The 16,639-nt window shown below is 44.7% G+C and overlaps 1 protein-coding gene across 2 annotated transcripts in view; it reads left to right on the top strand.

The window, feature by feature from the left end:
• Positions 1–2,516: 2,516 nt before the first annotated feature.
• The window catches only part of ZNRF2 (zinc and ring finger 2), a 76,690-nt gene continuing 62,567 nt past the window's right edge, over positions 2,517–16,639 (top strand). Inside the window, exon 1 of one of the 2 annotated variants that reach the window (XM_066354252.1) lies at positions 2,517–3,710. In XM_066354252.1, the coding sequence (XP_066210349.1) occupies positions 3,248–3,710 (463 nt within the window). In that variant the 5' untranslated portion in view covers positions 2,517–3,247. The remainder of the gene's footprint in view (positions 3,711–16,639) is intronic. The other variant, XM_066354251.1, reaches the window with a different exon arrangement.

The raw sequence follows: 16,639 nt of genomic DNA, 5'->3' as shown, positions 1-16,639 counted from the left end.
TAGATGGTCTGTTTCTTTCTTTAAAAGGTGAACTGTAATAATAGAGAAAAGGTCTATTTGAAGATAGGTAATTATACATATAGTCCTATAGTTTAGAAAAGAGACCAGGTAGTGTATAGCACTTGACAATAAAATAAAATAAAAGGCAAAGCCATGGCCATCTTTTAGAGGAAAAGTGGGATGGCAAAGACTTTAGAGAAGAGGACAGGGCTGGGTGGGACGAGGACAGGGCTGGGACCGGCTGTCGGAGGGCTCTGGGTCCGACTGGATGGGAACCGGAGGTCTTCTGCCCTGCGCGCATCTGCTGTCCCACACATCCAAGGTCTGATCTAGAATAGCTTTTAAAAGAATGGCCAAGAGAGGAAAGAGAAGCACAAAAACAATTTTTATTGTAAACTGTTTAAGACAATACTTAGCTTACGCATTTGACAGACAACAGTTCAAGTGTGTGGCAAAGATATGCTTGTTATGTGCTTGCCAAAACTATTTCCTTTTCTTCCTGGGCACACTCATAAAACCTATTTCCTGTCCCCTTTGCAGTTAAGTTAGATCATATGACTGATTTCTCTCAACATGAATTTTGGGCAGGAGAGATGCAAACCCTTCCAGGCTTGGCCACATCTTCTTTCAATTATCTGCCTTATTTCTTTGGCAGTCAGGAGTGCATCTACTGTGGTAGATGCTGGGGTACAGATGGGAGACCTATCATGGACCCAATTGTTTAGTGACAAGATCAATAACAATAACATGGTCAGTGCGGTAAAGGAATACATCATTATTATTAACACCGCACTAAGTGGGAATACTGAAGCCAGTCTGTGATAATGGCTTGGGAGTATTTGTTCAAATCAGCGTTTGTAATTTTTTCTATTAGCAGTAGGTTCTTAGGGTATTGGTAACAGTTTCCTGCTGGGTAAAAGTTTTACATTGAAGGCCTCATTCAATAAAAGGTAAATCAAATCAAATCAAATCAAATCAAATCACTAAATCAAGTTCTTAAATGGGAACTCGTCATGCTGGTAACCACGCTGGCTTTTCAAACCTTTCTCTGCTGATTTCATGAAGTTCATACACAGGATGCAAGAATTTTAGATTTGCATTGATTACTTTGTTTCCATTCTCAGATTATATATCTGTCCCTAGAGTACCTCATATTTATATAATATTTACAGACATATAGCAAACCAGAGTTTTTCTTGTATTATTGTTATTTTCCATACAAACAACTGTAAACCTACTTTTGCCCACGCTTGTACAATATATCTATATCCGTATATTCTCGTTTAAAAAATTGATTCTCATATTTCAAAGTGATCATAATCATTACAAATATAAAAAAAAAGACAAAGTATTTATTTTGGTAGTTTATACAAAGAAAACACCAGTTGCTATTATTTGCATATACAGAACACTTGAGGCATTTTCAAAACGGGAGGGTGAGAGCAGCCTGGCCACTGGACATACAGATCATGCTCTGCTTCAAGACACTACATCACAGGACTGGCCCGAAAGTTTTTTGTTTTTTTTTTTTGTATTTTTTTTTTTGTATTTTTCTGAAGCTGGAAATGGGGAGAGACAGTCAGACAGACTCCCGCATACGCCCGACGGGGATCCACCCGGCACGCCCACCAGGGGCTTCGCTCTGCCCACCAGGGGGCGATGCTCTGCCCCTCCGGGGCGTCGCTCTGTCGCGACCAGAGCCACTCTAGCGCCTGGGGCAGAGGCCCGAAAGTTTTAATAAATTCCAGTTTAGAGAAATTGTTCGGTCTTAAGGCTGCAGGTGCCCTAGGGATTTACTACAAACGTCCCAGGAAGAAACTAAAGTCAAAAAAGGTAAATAATTTGACTACAGTAATTTAGTTTTGGTCCGAGACCTAGACCCCAGGTCTCCTCTGTAAATTGGGCGCAGCTTTCTCTGCATCGCAGTTCTTCTCCTGCAACTGAAGGTCAGACTGGATTATCCTGAGGTCTTCCAATTCTGCTCTTCCTCCTGGACAGAGGGATGTTTTGATGGAAAAGGGCTAATTCGGATCAAATTGGTTTCTGCGGCCTTCTTGGTTCTTTTGTTTTCAATATTCTGTCTTTTATCATCAGCACTGTTGAGGTTCTGTTTCAAATAAAAGATACACTCACTTAATAACATTAACAAGGAATTTAACACCCAAACAAACTGATTGGCTCGGGACACAGCCATTTCCAGCCGGGAAAAGGTGAAGGAGACACACCGCGTCCGGTGCCCACGTGCAGGAGGTGGAGCGGCCTTCTGGTTGGTGCCAGGAGGGGCTAGTTCCTCCAATCGGCGTGGGGCCCACGAAGGAGGGCGGGGCCAGCGACCTGTCGCTCACCGAGTCCGCGGGAGGCAGCACCTACCGTGCTGCGGTACGCCATCCTGGCAGCACCGGGGAGGGAAGGCCGAGGCTGAGGGAGGCGGGGCCAGGCCTGCGGGAGCCAATCTACCCGGCGGCACGAGGGCGGGGGCGGGGTCACGGCGCGCGACCCAAACACACAGGCCCCTGCTCCCCCTCACGCCGCGCTGCTCCCCGCCTTCCGGTGCAAAGGCCGGGCAACCTCCACCCCCACCTCCGAGGGCCCGGCCGCCCCCCGCTGCTCGTCCGCGGGCGCAGCGCGGCGGCGGTTGCGGGAAGCGCGCGCCGCTCTTCCCTCCCCTTGTCTGTGCGCCCGTCACGCGCCACCCGTTTTTCCTCTTTCTCCGTTAATAACAGCTGGGCGGCTGGGGGAGGAGGGAAGGTGGCCCCGGCGGAGTCTGGGCGGGCGCCTCCCACTCAGCCGCCGGCCGCCGTGGGAGCTGGAGGATGGCGGCGGTAGCAGCGGCCGCCCGGGAGGAGGCGTTGCCGAGGCCCGGGGCGCAGAGCGCGGCGGCGGCGGCGGCAGAGAGCGGCAGCAGCCCGACGCGGCGCAGCAGAACCGAAACCAGCGGCAGTCGCACGGCCACCTGAGCTGCCCCGCCCGCCGGAGCCCGCGAGCGGCGCCCGCCGGAGCCCGGACCCTCTTCCTCCCCGCCTCTCCGCTGCGTCTCCCGTGTCCGCCGCCGCCTCGGAGAGGAGCGCGCCGGGCGCTGAGCGCCCCTCGGGGCGCCGGGCGGCGACCCTGGACGTGCGGGCTGCCCCCGGGGCCGGCCGCGGCGCCTGGGCCCTGCCCTCCCGCTCCTGCTCCCGCTCCCGCGCTCGCTCCCGCCCTCCCGGCGCTCTGGGCGCTGCGCGCGGGCCCGGCCCGGGGCAGGGCGGACATGGGCGCCAAGCAGAGCGGCCCGGCCGCCGCTAACGGCCGCGCCCGCGCCTACTCGGGCTCGGATTTACCTTCCAGCAGCAGCAGCGGCGGGGCCAACGGGACCGCGGGCGGCGGCGGCGGCGGCGGGGCGCGGGCCGCGGCCGCCGGGAGGTTCCCGGCTCAGGTGTCCGGCGCGCACCAGCCCAGCGCCTCGGGCGGCGCCGCGGCGGCCTCGGCGGCTCCGCGCAGCCGCTCCCTCGGCGGGGCGGTGGGGGCCGCGGCGTCGGCGGCCCGCGGCGCGCAGTCCTCCTTCAGCATCCCCAGCAGCGGCGGCGGCCAGTACGGCTCGCAGGACTCGGTGCACAGCAGCCCGGAGGACGGCGGCGGCGGCGGCAGGGACCGGCCGGCGGGCGGGGGCCCGGGCGGGCCGCGCCTGGTCATCGGCTCCTTACCAGCGCACCTCTCGCCGCACTTGTTTGGAGGTACGGCCCCTCCCTCCCCGGCTCGCTCGCGGGCTCCCCGGCGGCCACGCGCGGCACGTGGGCCGCGGCCGCGTTTATTTTTACCTTTCTCCTTTTCTCCTTCAGCCTGAGCGCCCGGGTTTGGCCGCGCTGCCCGGCCCGGTCACCCTTCCTGCGAGGAAAGTCGCCACTTAGCCCCAGGGACGCTGCCACGGCCAGCCCGTCGTGTTTGTGTTTTAAGCGTGTGCACCCTTACCTCTAAGTGGCTCCCCCGGACAGAACGTCCTGCTTTCCCGGGGAGCAGCCAGGAGCAAATACTGTTTTAAAACAAACCGACGCAGCAGCCCTGGTGCTTGTGGCTTTTAGTATCAGGAAGTCAGAAGACCCGTTGCTAAATGTAGTTTTATCTTGGGACTCGAGTGGTGAGCAGTTTTTAAAGGCCGAGAGTCCGAGGGTCTCAAGGAAACATGAGTATTTGAAAATGGAGGAAGTTATCACCTTTGGACTGATTGTTAATATAATACAAAACTGGAGTTCTTAAGCCTGTGCAGATGGTCCCACCTACTATGCACCCTTTAACTGGATGAATGTGTTAATGGAAAGTATGTTTTTAACCCCAGTAAACTGCTACTTTAGGTAATGGCTTATGTGAGTCCTGCTTAATTTGGACAACGTTTAAAAAATTGAACACAGTTTAAGGAGAGGAACCAGTAATTACGACAACTTTGCCTGCAAGGTGCAGTTGAAAGCCCAGGTGCTTTTGAAAAGCACTGTTGACTTGAGTTCAGGAAAAGTCACTTGTGAGGAATGGAAATTTTTAGTAGCAAAAGGATCTGTAGAAAGAGGAGGAAGGGCGCACTTGATTTGAGGAAAAGAAATTCGACCTCTTCAACTATGTTTAGTGGTGAGCTCTTTCACCTCAAAACAGTTATAGGAAATGAATGAAGACACTTCTCTTTTCCCAGTTCATGGAGGGGAGGAATAGAAGTTAAATCTGGTTGGAGATACTGACTGTAGAAGATAAACTACCTTACGTATTCTGATAACATTCATAATTGAGCCCAAACTGTGCACGTGCCATCCTCTCCATTTTTGTGCCTCTGTTACTCGTGTGTTTATAAATACGAGAAATGTGAGTAGGGAGTCAGTCAAGTGGGATGTTCAATAATGTAATTTATCTGTGCTGATATTCTGTACTGTCAGCCTTCACATTAGCATAAATTAAAAATGGGAATGTCATGTTTATTTTTTCCATTTTTAAAATACTGCTTTGCATCTTCAATATAGAACAACTCTTTAACTGCCTTATTTTAATTACTTGTTATAAAGTCATTTTAGTGTGTAAATAAGTGTATTAACGTTTCCTAAAATTGAGCCACTTAAAACATTTTTTTGTTTTTGAGAAAAAGAACTAGAGTTTTCCTTCCTGTGATTTGATTATAATGAACACAGTTGAAGGTAGTGTAGTCTCCACATTGAGGAATAACAAAAGACAGATTTTGAGAATGGGAAATTAGTGCAATAATAAAAGGTAAGCTTTTTTAATAAGCTTTTTTATATATTTATCTTTTTAAAATGCAAATTTGCATTTAGCAGTTATGATCATCAGAAGATGTAATGTTTAAAAGCTTGCTAAAGAAGGGGTAATAGGAAATGGCTTGTCAAATTAATAGTTGTTTCCTTAGTATACTGATTGCTGTCTTTTTTATTTTTACTTATTTAAGGGCTGATTCCCTCTAACAAAGAGTCGGTGCATTCCAGTGAGAGCAGGGGACAAATAGTTGACAGCCATTACTTCACAGTAAATTAGCAAATGAAAAAGACCTCACTGCTGAAAGTTAGAGGTAAAGCACTTATCTGTTTTCTTATCTAAGTTCCTGGGTTTGTGCACTTAGTTCTTTTAATACTTGTGCGGTTAGGGTAATTGAGGCCTAGTAGCAGACAGTGCCACTGAGGAGCTCGTGGCAGTCTTCAGTAACCTTGTTTCTGTAGGGAATTGAGCCCTGGTGGCCAAGGCACCTCTTTTATACAATGAACTTTTTCTCCTATGCGTTTAGGAGGATTCTAGTTATACATCATTCTTGGAAAAATTGATTAGTCTGCCAATGAGGAACCCCAGTTGAGAAAGGCTGGAGGGGGATGAGAGGCAGTGCTTGTTCCTATTCTATGTTGGGAATAATCGTAGTGCTGGTACCTTAAATCCTAGCTGAGACGGGAATGTAGAGTTCATGTGAAAATGCATCTTGCTAGTGACATTGCTTTAATGCGACTTTCACCTCAGAATCAGTGGGCGGTTTATCAGGGAAACTTAGTAGAATAGAAGCATGCTTCTCATCATCACAAGATTAGGGAGCCAAGTAAAGATTCTTACTATTTTAGAAATTATACTTGAGTATATTTCATATTGATTTAACGTTTTAGTATGTATTATATTGTTTATTCAGTTACAAATTGTACAGATGTTATGGCATATATCAAGTAACTACATCTGAATAATAAGGAATACTGTATTTCTGGAATGAGTGGAAATTTTTTACTGTAGTTTTGTAAAACTTATTTTAATTGATGTTTGTATTAATAACATCTAATAAGGAAATATGGTACTAATAAGATTCAAAATTATTCTTTTTTTTTTTTCATTTTTCCGAAGCTGGAAATGGGGAGGCAGTCAGACAGACTCCCGCATGCGCCCGACCAGAATCCACCCGGCATGCCCACCAGGGGGCGATGTTCTGCCCCTCTGGGGCGTCACTCTGTTGCATCCAGAGCCATTCTAGCGCCTGAGGCAGAGGCCACAGAGCCATCCCCAGCGCCCGGGCCATCTTTGCTCCAATGGAGCCTCGGTTGCGGGAGGGGAAGAGAGAGACAGAGAGGAAAGAGGGGGGAGGGGTGGAGAAGCAGATGGGCGCTTCTCCTGTGTGCCCTGGCCGGGAATCGAACCCGGGACTCCTGCACGCCAGGCCGACGCTCTACCGCTGAGCCAACCGGCCAGGGCCTTCAAAATTATTCTCTTATGGACTGTCATGTAATTTATAGAAAAGGAAAACCTAAACCAATACCACTTTTTTTTTTAATTTAGGCATCTAGCAAGGTGAATTGTTACTTGTTCCATCAGAATTTACAACCAAATTGAATGAGGTTTTCTATGTTGGTTTGTTTTGCTCTCTCTCGCATATGATTTTGGCTGTGTATACTCATTTAATTCTCTCTAGAGAGGTGCTTAATCCAGGTGTTGTAGTTTACAGAAACTTCCTAGAACTGAGTTGATTATGAGAATATAATTATAATACATACAGGAGTTTCAAGGTGAGGCAGGATTTTTTGTTTTGTCTATTTTCAGACTACTGAGTTTAATACTATTAAAGTGAACAACAGTGTTCTCTTGTCTGTCATCTTTGTTTTAAAACAGGTCTTAAGGATATAGTCTAATATTTAAAAGTTTAGTGGTATCTCACAGAGGATTTTTTCTTTTTGGCTTTATGTCTACATTTTTCCACTGTCAAGTGGCTAATGTTCATGAAAGTAATTATTATAGGTGGTAATGATCCAGTCTAATGATCTAGCAAGGATGGGGGAGGTAAGTAAATTGGACTATAAAAATATACCAGTGTTTGGAGATTATTTCTAGAGAAATTATATTGCCTTCTCAAAACATCCTTGAGTCAGGGAGTGAAAATGTAAACTGAATTAATCTAGACAGTTAACTAGGGGTACTCCCCTGATTGGCTTGTGTGTGTTTGGGTGTGGTGCTTTCCGAGTAGGTCAGTAGGATGATAGTAATTCAGGTGCCTCCTTATATGGAAAGAGTGGGGGTTATCCCTTAAAACTGACTATTTCTAGGCAGATTTATTTCTCTTAATCTTCAAGGCAGATGTGGGCTTTCAAGGTGTTAGATTTCCATTAAATAACTGTTAGTGAATTGTTCTCATTCATTACTTCCTACCAGAATCTAGTGCCAAAGCACTTGCGTTTTGGATATTGTGATTAATCTACTATTCCCAAATGTTCTTTTCCTCAATTGAAGATTTTTATGAGGTTTAAGGAAGAAAATGACACTTCTAACCACTATCCCCGTCACCCCCAAAAAACAAAAAGTCGGGTGTTTGAGTTTCTCACTTGTAATCCCACATACTTGAAACACTGTAGGCGATACCTTGTGTTTTATGCTTTTTGTGCTAGAATGTGGGGTCTGCAGTGGAAGCTGCTGCCTTGGGGCTATTTTGAAAGTTCTCTTTTGACTGTAAGGTGGAAGGCGGGCTGGAAGGAGGAGTGGTTAGTGTTGCACGGGGCCCCATCGGGTGTGAGAGCGGCCTGACCTGAGTACTTTTGATGCTTCCCTGGCTGCAAAGCCAGCAAGAGCTCTGCTTTTTTACCAACAGGTAGTGTCTCCAGCAAAGTCCCCTCCAATTTGATTGTTTTGCCTGGTAACCAGTAAGTAGATTCTTACTTTCTGGTTACCAATACCATCAATTAGACACCAGCCTTTTCATACTTACTATTGCTCTTGTGACTACAGAGGAGTTGCCTTCATGTTACACTTATTTCACATCCTGGGTATATGTATAATTGCGTCTGTCAGCATATGGGTTAAAAGGAAAGCACAGGAACTGCTTTATGTAACAGTACTTCCTCAAGGTTTTGATTTTGCATGTACTTGACTGGTATTCACTAATGAATTAAGTTTGTTTTATGTTTATTTAACTGTTTAGAAATTGGAGGAAACACGCCCTTTGTGTGAACAGAGGTTTCAGAAATACCTTAGATTCTGATTTTGTTAGTTTTCATGCTGCTTATTAACAAATCACTGTAAATTTAGCTGCCTAGACCTGGTGGTACCTGACTGAATGTATTATCTATCTCACAGTTTCTATGGGTTGGGAGTCTGGGTGCAGCTTAACTTGAGTTCTCTGCAAGAATATGATCCAGGTGTTGGCCAGAACTGGGTCGGTACCGGAAGACTCTGAGGGGATAGGGTCTGCTTCTGAGCTCCCTCCCTCCCTCCGGTTGTTGGTCGAGTTCATGTCCTCATGGTTGTTAAGCTCAGGCAGCTAGCTTCTTCAAAGCCAGCAAAGGAGAGAGCCGACCAGGATAGGCTGGTGCTGCACTTCTGTGTAAATATGTGCATGTGATCACATACAGCCTGTTGTCTTGGCAGCATTCCATTGGTTAGAACAAGTCACGAGTCCTGCTCACACTCAAGACACAGGGGTCACTGGGCAGTCTAAAGTTTGTCTGCCCCATTGATTATAGACAAGTTGACCAGCTCTTCTAACTTTAAACTCAGTTTTATTTACTTTGAAAAACTAATATATGTGGTAACTGTTGATTTAGTGAACAGGAATTGCTCCTCTTCTGGGCCTGGGCATGGTGTTTTTTAGGGTACAGACATAAGGCTTCCTGTTCTTGTTCAGCTCTCAGTTGAGACTGTTACATACTGCTAACAAATGCTGTAGTAGGACTGTTAACAATGCTTTGTAGGACACTGTCTAGGGCAAAGAATACTTCACAGAAGAAGGTAACATTTGAACTGTTTTTGAAGTATTTAGAAGTTTTATGCAGGGATAACACTATAGACTCAAAGAAGCACCTGCAAATGCCTAAGATTTTGATGGTGTATACTAAAAAATTAAATGTATCTGGATTGTAGGGTTCAAGGAGGAATAATGAACATGAAGCTAGAGAGCCAGACCAGGCAGTGGCGCTGTGGATAGAGTGTTGACCTGGGCCGCTGAGGACCCAGGTTTGAAACCCTGAAGTTGCTGGCTTGAGCCACAGGCTCACCAGCTTGAGTGTGAGGTCGCCAGCTTGAGTGTGGAATCATAGACATGACCCCACGGTTGCTGGCTTGAAGCCCAAGGTCACTGGCTTGGCTGCCCCCCCAAGGCACATGTGAGAAAGCAATCAATGAACAACTAAGATGACACAATAAAGAATTGATGCCTCTCATCTCTCTTCCTGTCTGTCCCTCTCTCTTTCTCTCTACCACTCCCCCTTTCCTCTCTCGCTAGAAAAAAGCAGAACAACAAAAACATGAAGCTAGAAAAGTAGGTTTGGACCAGTTGTTGGAGGATTTTATAGTGTTCTAAGTTGGTTTAACCTAACCAAGTTTTAAAGCAGGTAAGTATCATGATGGGGCCGGAGGGCCATTATAATCATGGCTTAAGTGGATAGCATATCCCTTATTGTTTCTTTCTCATTTTGTTTGTTTTTTCTCCTAGCTGCTTAGTTCATTTATTCTTTTAAGTGTGGCTTTAACATTTTAAGGTGGTAAATTTACTTTTCTTTTTTGTTACATCTAGTGTTAACTAGAATTAATACATTGTGGTCAGAGAATCTTAAGATGTTTTCAGTTGCAAATGATAGAAACACAGCTCAGATAGCATTAAGGGGACAATGTATTGTCTCAAATTATTAGAAAGGATGCAAAGACAGCTCAGGGAATTGAAGGAGCACGTGAAGGAACCCGGATCCCTGGAGCTGAAATGAGCAATTGTGTGTGTGCCCCACCCACGGCCTGGTCTCCTTCTGCGGCTTACCTAGCATGGGCCTTCCTTAAGCTGGTGGCCCGCAGGCTCCCTGCTACGTCCCTTCACCTGTGAGTCTGAGAGGCCTGAAGGGAGGATTTTGTTCTACCTCCAACCTCCAGCAGAAGGGCTCTGATTTGCCCAACCGAAGCCATGTGCCTCTGCGTAGATCAGTGAGGAAGCCAAGGAGGTGGAGTGCTGTGTGTGTGTGCAGGCTGCATTCTGATCATGTGAGGGAGAGCTTGGGTCTTTAAGCTGGGCTTCGTGACTTGAGTCCATTCACACTGTGTGACCTTAAGCAAGTTATTTAACCTCTCTATGGAACCTTTTTGGCTGGGAGAGCCATGAACGCCACATATTTTAAAATGTAATTCTGTGAGAGCCTTACAACGACTCGTGTATGTGTACGTTTCTCATTATCCAATAAAAATTTGGTGTTGGTCTGGAGGACAGCTGTGATTGGCTCCAGCCACCCGCAACCATGAACCGTGAGCGGTAGGAAATGAATGGATTGTAATAAATCAGAATGTTTTATATTTTTAACGTTATTATTTTTTTTATTAAAGATTTGTCTGCGAGCCAGATGCAGCCATCAAAAGAGCCACATCTGGCTCGTGAGCCATAGGTTCCCAACCCCTGCCTTATACCTTAGTTTTCTCATTTCTAAAATCAGGATAAAATGAATACTTGCTTTGTAGTATTAAGAAGATTAAGGTAATTTACATAAGGTACAGTATACCTGTGTATTTTTAATGAATGTTTGAACCTCTCTATCAAAAATGAAAGCATTCAAGACTCCCCCCCCACACACACACCACATCCTACCTCTAGGAACATTGTGTACTTTCCTCTGCTCAGCTTTGCAGACTTTGCAAAAAGTATCCAAAATTTTAGTTTTAGTTTTTATTATTGTTTGTATATGTGTCTTCTATGCCTAAGAATCTGCCCCGAATATTTGAATTAAATTTTATAGCACATTTACTGTGCTAGTCACGTGGCAAAAAAACTTTGTAAATATTCATTGTTCAAAATATATATATATATATATATATATATATTTTTTTTTTTTTTTTTTTTTTTTTTTTTCATTTTTCTGAAGCTGGAAACAGGAAGAGACAGTCAGACAGACTCCCGCATGCGCCCGACCGGGATCCACCCGGCACGCCCACCAGGGGCGGTGCTCTGCCCCCCCAGGGGGCGATGCTCTGCCCATCCTGGGCGTCGCCATATTGCGACCAGAGCCACTCTAGCGCCTGAGGCAGAGGCCACAGAGCCATGCCCAGCGCCCGGGCCATCTTTGCTCCAATGGAGCCTTGGCTGCGGGAGGGGAAGAGAGAGACAGAGAGGAAAGCGCGGCGGAGGGGTGGAGAAGCAAATGGGCGCTTCTCCTATGTGCCCTGGCCGGGAATCGAACCCGGGTCCTCCGCACGCTAGGCCGACGCTCTACCACTGAGCCAACCGGCCAGGGCCAAAATATATTTGATAACAAGGTTATTTGTCACCAAATTATTGTGTATTTAAGTCCTATATAAAAACTTACTGCTTCAGAAAGAAGTAATGTTTTATTTGCATAAAGAAAATACATATAAACTGAATTTTGAACCAAAGGAAATAGGTGTAATGTGGATTGTACAAATGGTGACTATTATAAAATTGTCTTAGAAATAAAATTATGTTATGCTTAATAGCTCTTATAACCCTTTGTGCTACAAGATATTTTTAATCAATCAGAATGTGTTTTGTGGGTGGTTGGAGATGGTTGGGATGGTTGGTGAGAAATTAAGGCAGGTCAGTCTTTGTTAGGTGTGTGCTACTTCTCCAGGGCAGAATCTGCAAAATTTAGCATTTTTATAGTTACTGAATGATTTACTGCATCGCAGGCAACCTGGATGACATGGCATTTGATAAAGCAGTTCACTGCTTCTGCTGGCGCTTTGGCACGCTCCAGTCTGAGAGCTGTGCAGTCTGGATTTGGAGTTCTCCAGATTTCTTAGCCATCGTAGCACTTCTTCAGAAACAGTGCATTTGTCTCCTTGAAATCTTAGTTCCTTACAAACTCCTTCTGTTTACTTCTTCCACCATCTTGCCCTATACAGAGTCATTCAGAGAAATGTCATTAATTTCTTTAAAAAAGAACTAAAAAGAAGAATATTTACAGACCACTTTTTGTGTCCATAAATATTAAACTAATACCAGCACTCATATAGTAATTTATGGATTAAGAAAGTGTTTTAATATACATTACTTTAAGTCTCATAAGTGTGTAAGGCTTTTATTTGGAGCTGAGAATCACAAGTTAAATGTAATATATGCTGTTGTATTTTAAGTATTATTTGTTCTATATCTTAGTTTTGAAGTGTATGGAACCTAACTAACTTTATTCTATTAATTTAGCATCCTGTAGAATTTTGTGAGTTTTTAAAAATTGGTTTAGTGTTATGTGTAGTCCCCAGACCCACTCAAAGATGTATAAATCTCTCATTTTGTTCATAAACTAAATATTCTGTGAATTTCATCTTCTTGTTAAGTCTCTTCTGGGACCTTCTGACCAGCTCCTTTCTGAATTAGTTATCACTTGAGATCTCTGTTCATTATCATCTGGGGGTCCCACTTGTGTCTTATTCTTCGGGATCATGTCTTTTCTTTCTTGATGTATTTAATCATTTTTAGTGAAACAGCATTTTTTATATCTTATGAGAATGTGTTTGAAGTAAAAGACATGAACACTTCAGTGTCTGCAAGAAAATATTTTGTTTCTTCCTCATGTTTTTTCTTCCTTGATATATTTCATTATTTTTAATAGAACACCATTTCCTATATCAGGGTTTGGTAACCTTTTTGGCTGAGAGAGCCATGAACACCACATATATTAAAATGTAGTTCCATGAGAGCCATACAATGACCCGTGTACCTTACATATTGTCCAGTAAAAATTTGGTGTTATCCCAGAGGACACCTGTGATTGGCTCTAGCCACCCGCAACCATGAACATGAGCAGTAGGAAATGAATGGATTGTAATACATGAGAATGTTTTATATTTTTAACGTTATTATTATTTTTATTAAAGATTTGTCTGCGAACCAGATGCAGCCATCAAAAGATCCACATCTGGCTTGTGAGCCATAGGTTCCCGACCCCTGTCCTCTATCTTACTGACAAAGAATGTGAAGTAAAAGACATTAAGACTTCAGTGTCTGAAAGAATATATTTTGTTTCTTCCCTCTCTCTTTTTTTTTTTTCATTTTTCCGAAGCTGGAAACGGGGAGGCAGTCAGACAGACTCCCGCATGCGCCTGACCGGGATCCACCTGGCACGTCCACCAGGGGGCGATGTTCTGCCCCTCTGGGGCGTAGCTCTGTTGCATCCAGAGCCACTCTAGTGCCTGAGGCAGAGGCCACAGAGCCATCCCCAGCGCCCTGGCCATCTTTGCTCCAATGGAGCCTCGGCTGCGGGAGGGGAAGAGAGAGACAGAGAGGAAGGAGAGGGGGAGGGGTGGAGAAGCAGATGGGCGCTTCTCCTGTGTGCCCTGGCCGGAAATCGAACCCGGGACTCCTGCACGCCAGGCCGACGCCCTACTGCTGAGCCAACCGGCCAGGGCCTCTTCCCTCTCTTGATTGATAGTTTGGCTTGGTACAGAATTCTAGGTTGGAACTTATTTTCCATCATCATTTTAAATATGTTGTCTTGCTTTCTGGCTTCTGGTGTTGCTGTTGAGCACACTGATGTCATTCTAGTTACTGATCCTTTGTATGAAATGTCTCTTCTTCCCACCCCCCAACCCAAGCTTTTAGGATTTTCTTTACGCTAGGGTTATACAATATCATTATATGTCTTGGGTTGTGTTCATCCATTGCACTGCATATTTGAGTTTTTTATTTCTTTGACCAGTTTCTTGTCTCATTATTTAAGTGTTGGACACCCGGAGAGAGCCTTTGCTTTATTATTTTCTTTTTTTAATGTCTTTGTTTTTGTTGTGCTAGGGGGATTTTCCCCTCAACTTTTTTATAGCCCTTTAGTTTTTTTTTTTTTTGTTTCTATAATAATGATTTTTTTAATCTTCTAAAGCTTTAAAAATAATTTTTGTCATACACTCTTGTTTTTGTTTTGTGGGTTATTTTCTAGGAATATTAATGATACATATATATGTGTAGAATTTGTTTTTCTCCCTTATTACTCAGTTTCTTTCCAGTTGCTTTTTCTCATTGTTTGGTTTCATTGGATAGGTTTTTTTCTTCAAATGTTTGTAGATCATTGGCTGAGTTACACGTACCTTAAATAAAGTAAGGCACTAAAACTGATTAGAAGCTTTTCATGAATGTGGGGTCATCTCTGTGGGACTTTCTTTGGAGTTTTAAATTACTGTCTTTCCTCTTGGTTTTGGTTATATCATATATTCCAGAGTGTCTTTTCTTTCTTTCTCTCTCTCTCTCGTTTATTTATTTTGCCTGGTGGACATACATTTTTATACCAGGGTTCTAGGAGCAGGGTGAGAAGAAAATTGAGTCTTAACACTCAGTGTGGCCCTTTAATCGTCCTATTCAGGAGGTACCTATGCCTTTCACTATTTCTGTTGTCCCCAATTGCAGACACTTGACCCTCTCCACAGACTGGAGTCTGATGCCGAGTTGGGGAGGAACAGTTGCCTGTTTGCTTGAAGTCAGGGAGGACAACTGGGCAGCCCTAACTGCTTCTTACACACATGCAGTAAAGACTTGTTTTTAGGTCTCTTTGTTCCTGACAGTATTGTGCTTGGTGTTAAATGATTGCTTCTTTGCTTTCCTAGTTCCGCAAGTAAAGTTACCATTTATTTTTTTTAATAGTTTAGAGGTATTGCTTTTATTTTTGTTTTCTCTATCCTCTTTTAGGCTTATTCCCTTAAAAAATAGTTTTTTTTAATGGTTTTAGGATGTTCTGAGCAGAGAATGATAAATTTGATCAGTCAGTCAGTCATCTTTAACTGCAAGTCCTTTTTAATTGCAGAAGAAATAGGAATCCATTTCCATGAAATTTAGACAATTTGGGTACAGTGAAAGTCACTTTCATTTCTCCTCTGGTGATTCCATTTTCTCCCCAGATGTCACAATTATCATTTTTATATAAATACACCCAAACATTTTAATAAATTCAGGTACATACTTTTAAGTATGGAGAAAAAGTTTCATTTTGTATGTGATTTTGTGATGGAGGCTGTTACTGTCAAGAATGTGGTCATATTGGCCCTGGCCGGTTGGCTCAGCGGTAGAGCGTCGGCCTGGTGTGCGGGGGACTCGGGTTCGATTCTCGGCCAGGGCACACAGGAGAAGCGCCCATTTGCTTCTCCACCCCCCCCTTCTTCCTCTGTCTCTCTCTTCCCCTCCCGCAGCCAAGGCTCCATTGGAGCAAAGATGGCCCGGGTGCTGGGGATGGCTCCTTGGCTTCTGCCCCAGGCGCTAGAGTGGCTCTGGTTGTGGCAGAGCAACGCCCCAGAGGGGCAGAGCATCGCCCCTGGTGGGCGTGCCGGGTGGATCCCGGTCGGGCGCATGCGGGAGTCTGTCTGACTGTCTCTCCCCGTTTCCAGCTTCAGAAAAATACAAAAAAAAATATGAATGTGGTCATACTTATTCTTCTGTAGGAGGATATATAAATGTAACAACTAACTGCTTAGTGCTCATTGTATATAAAATGCACATACTGTGGTTTATTGAACACTTGTCTTGGTAAGCATATAGGATGTTTATACTTCCTGTAGGGCAAGTAAGTTTGTAAAATTTGTGTTTGATTTTGCTCACTAATATATTGTTAAAAATGGCTGCTGCCCAGATATGTGATCTGTGAAACTGCTAATTACCTTCCTGCTTGGGAAGGGGCTTTGTTATGCTAATGTGAGCTGGAGGAGGGGTTTTGTGCCAAAAAGTTTTAAGAGAAGAAGGAGGAAGAAGGAGGCCATGTTTTTACAGAGTTTGTGCAGAGAGTAGAAGGGAGAAGGTGTGCAGATGGGGAACGGAGGTGAGGGCTCTTGTGAGCTCCACTGAGACTGGTGGGGCCTTTGATTCTAGGAAAAACCAGAAAAGATTCTCCTGGTTGTGGAACCGGAGACTGTGTCAGTGGGTTTTGGTGCCCTCTGTTTGTTTTTACTCGCCGGCCTGTTGCGAGGCTAGAATAAAGGCATGGCCCACCAGTTTTTGGCTCTGCTGTTTCTTTACCCTCTGTCTGAACTCTAATGAGAACCTGCATGTGAATGGCCACAATGGCAGCGGCCCCTGGCTTTACACTTTCCAACTTTTCCAGTGTTATAATTACATGAATATGTACAGATATGGAGATCAGAGGAACACAGTAGGTCTCACTGGATTAAAATCAAGGTTTTGGTAGTCTGCTTCTGGAGGTTGTGAGGGAGGACTGTTTGGGCTCATAATGGCTCCTCCATCTTCAAAGTGAGCATATTG

The sequence above is a fragment of the Saccopteryx leptura genome, chromosome 12 (genome assembly GCF_036850995.1).
Source record: "Saccopteryx leptura isolate mSacLep1 chromosome 12, mSacLep1_pri_phased_curated, whole genome shotgun sequence".
Classification (NCBI taxonomy): domain Eukaryota; kingdom Metazoa; phylum Chordata; class Mammalia; order Chiroptera; family Emballonuridae; genus Saccopteryx; species Saccopteryx leptura.
Note: the sequence above shows the minus strand (reverse complement) of the source record. Positions and strands in the feature narration are given on the sequence as shown.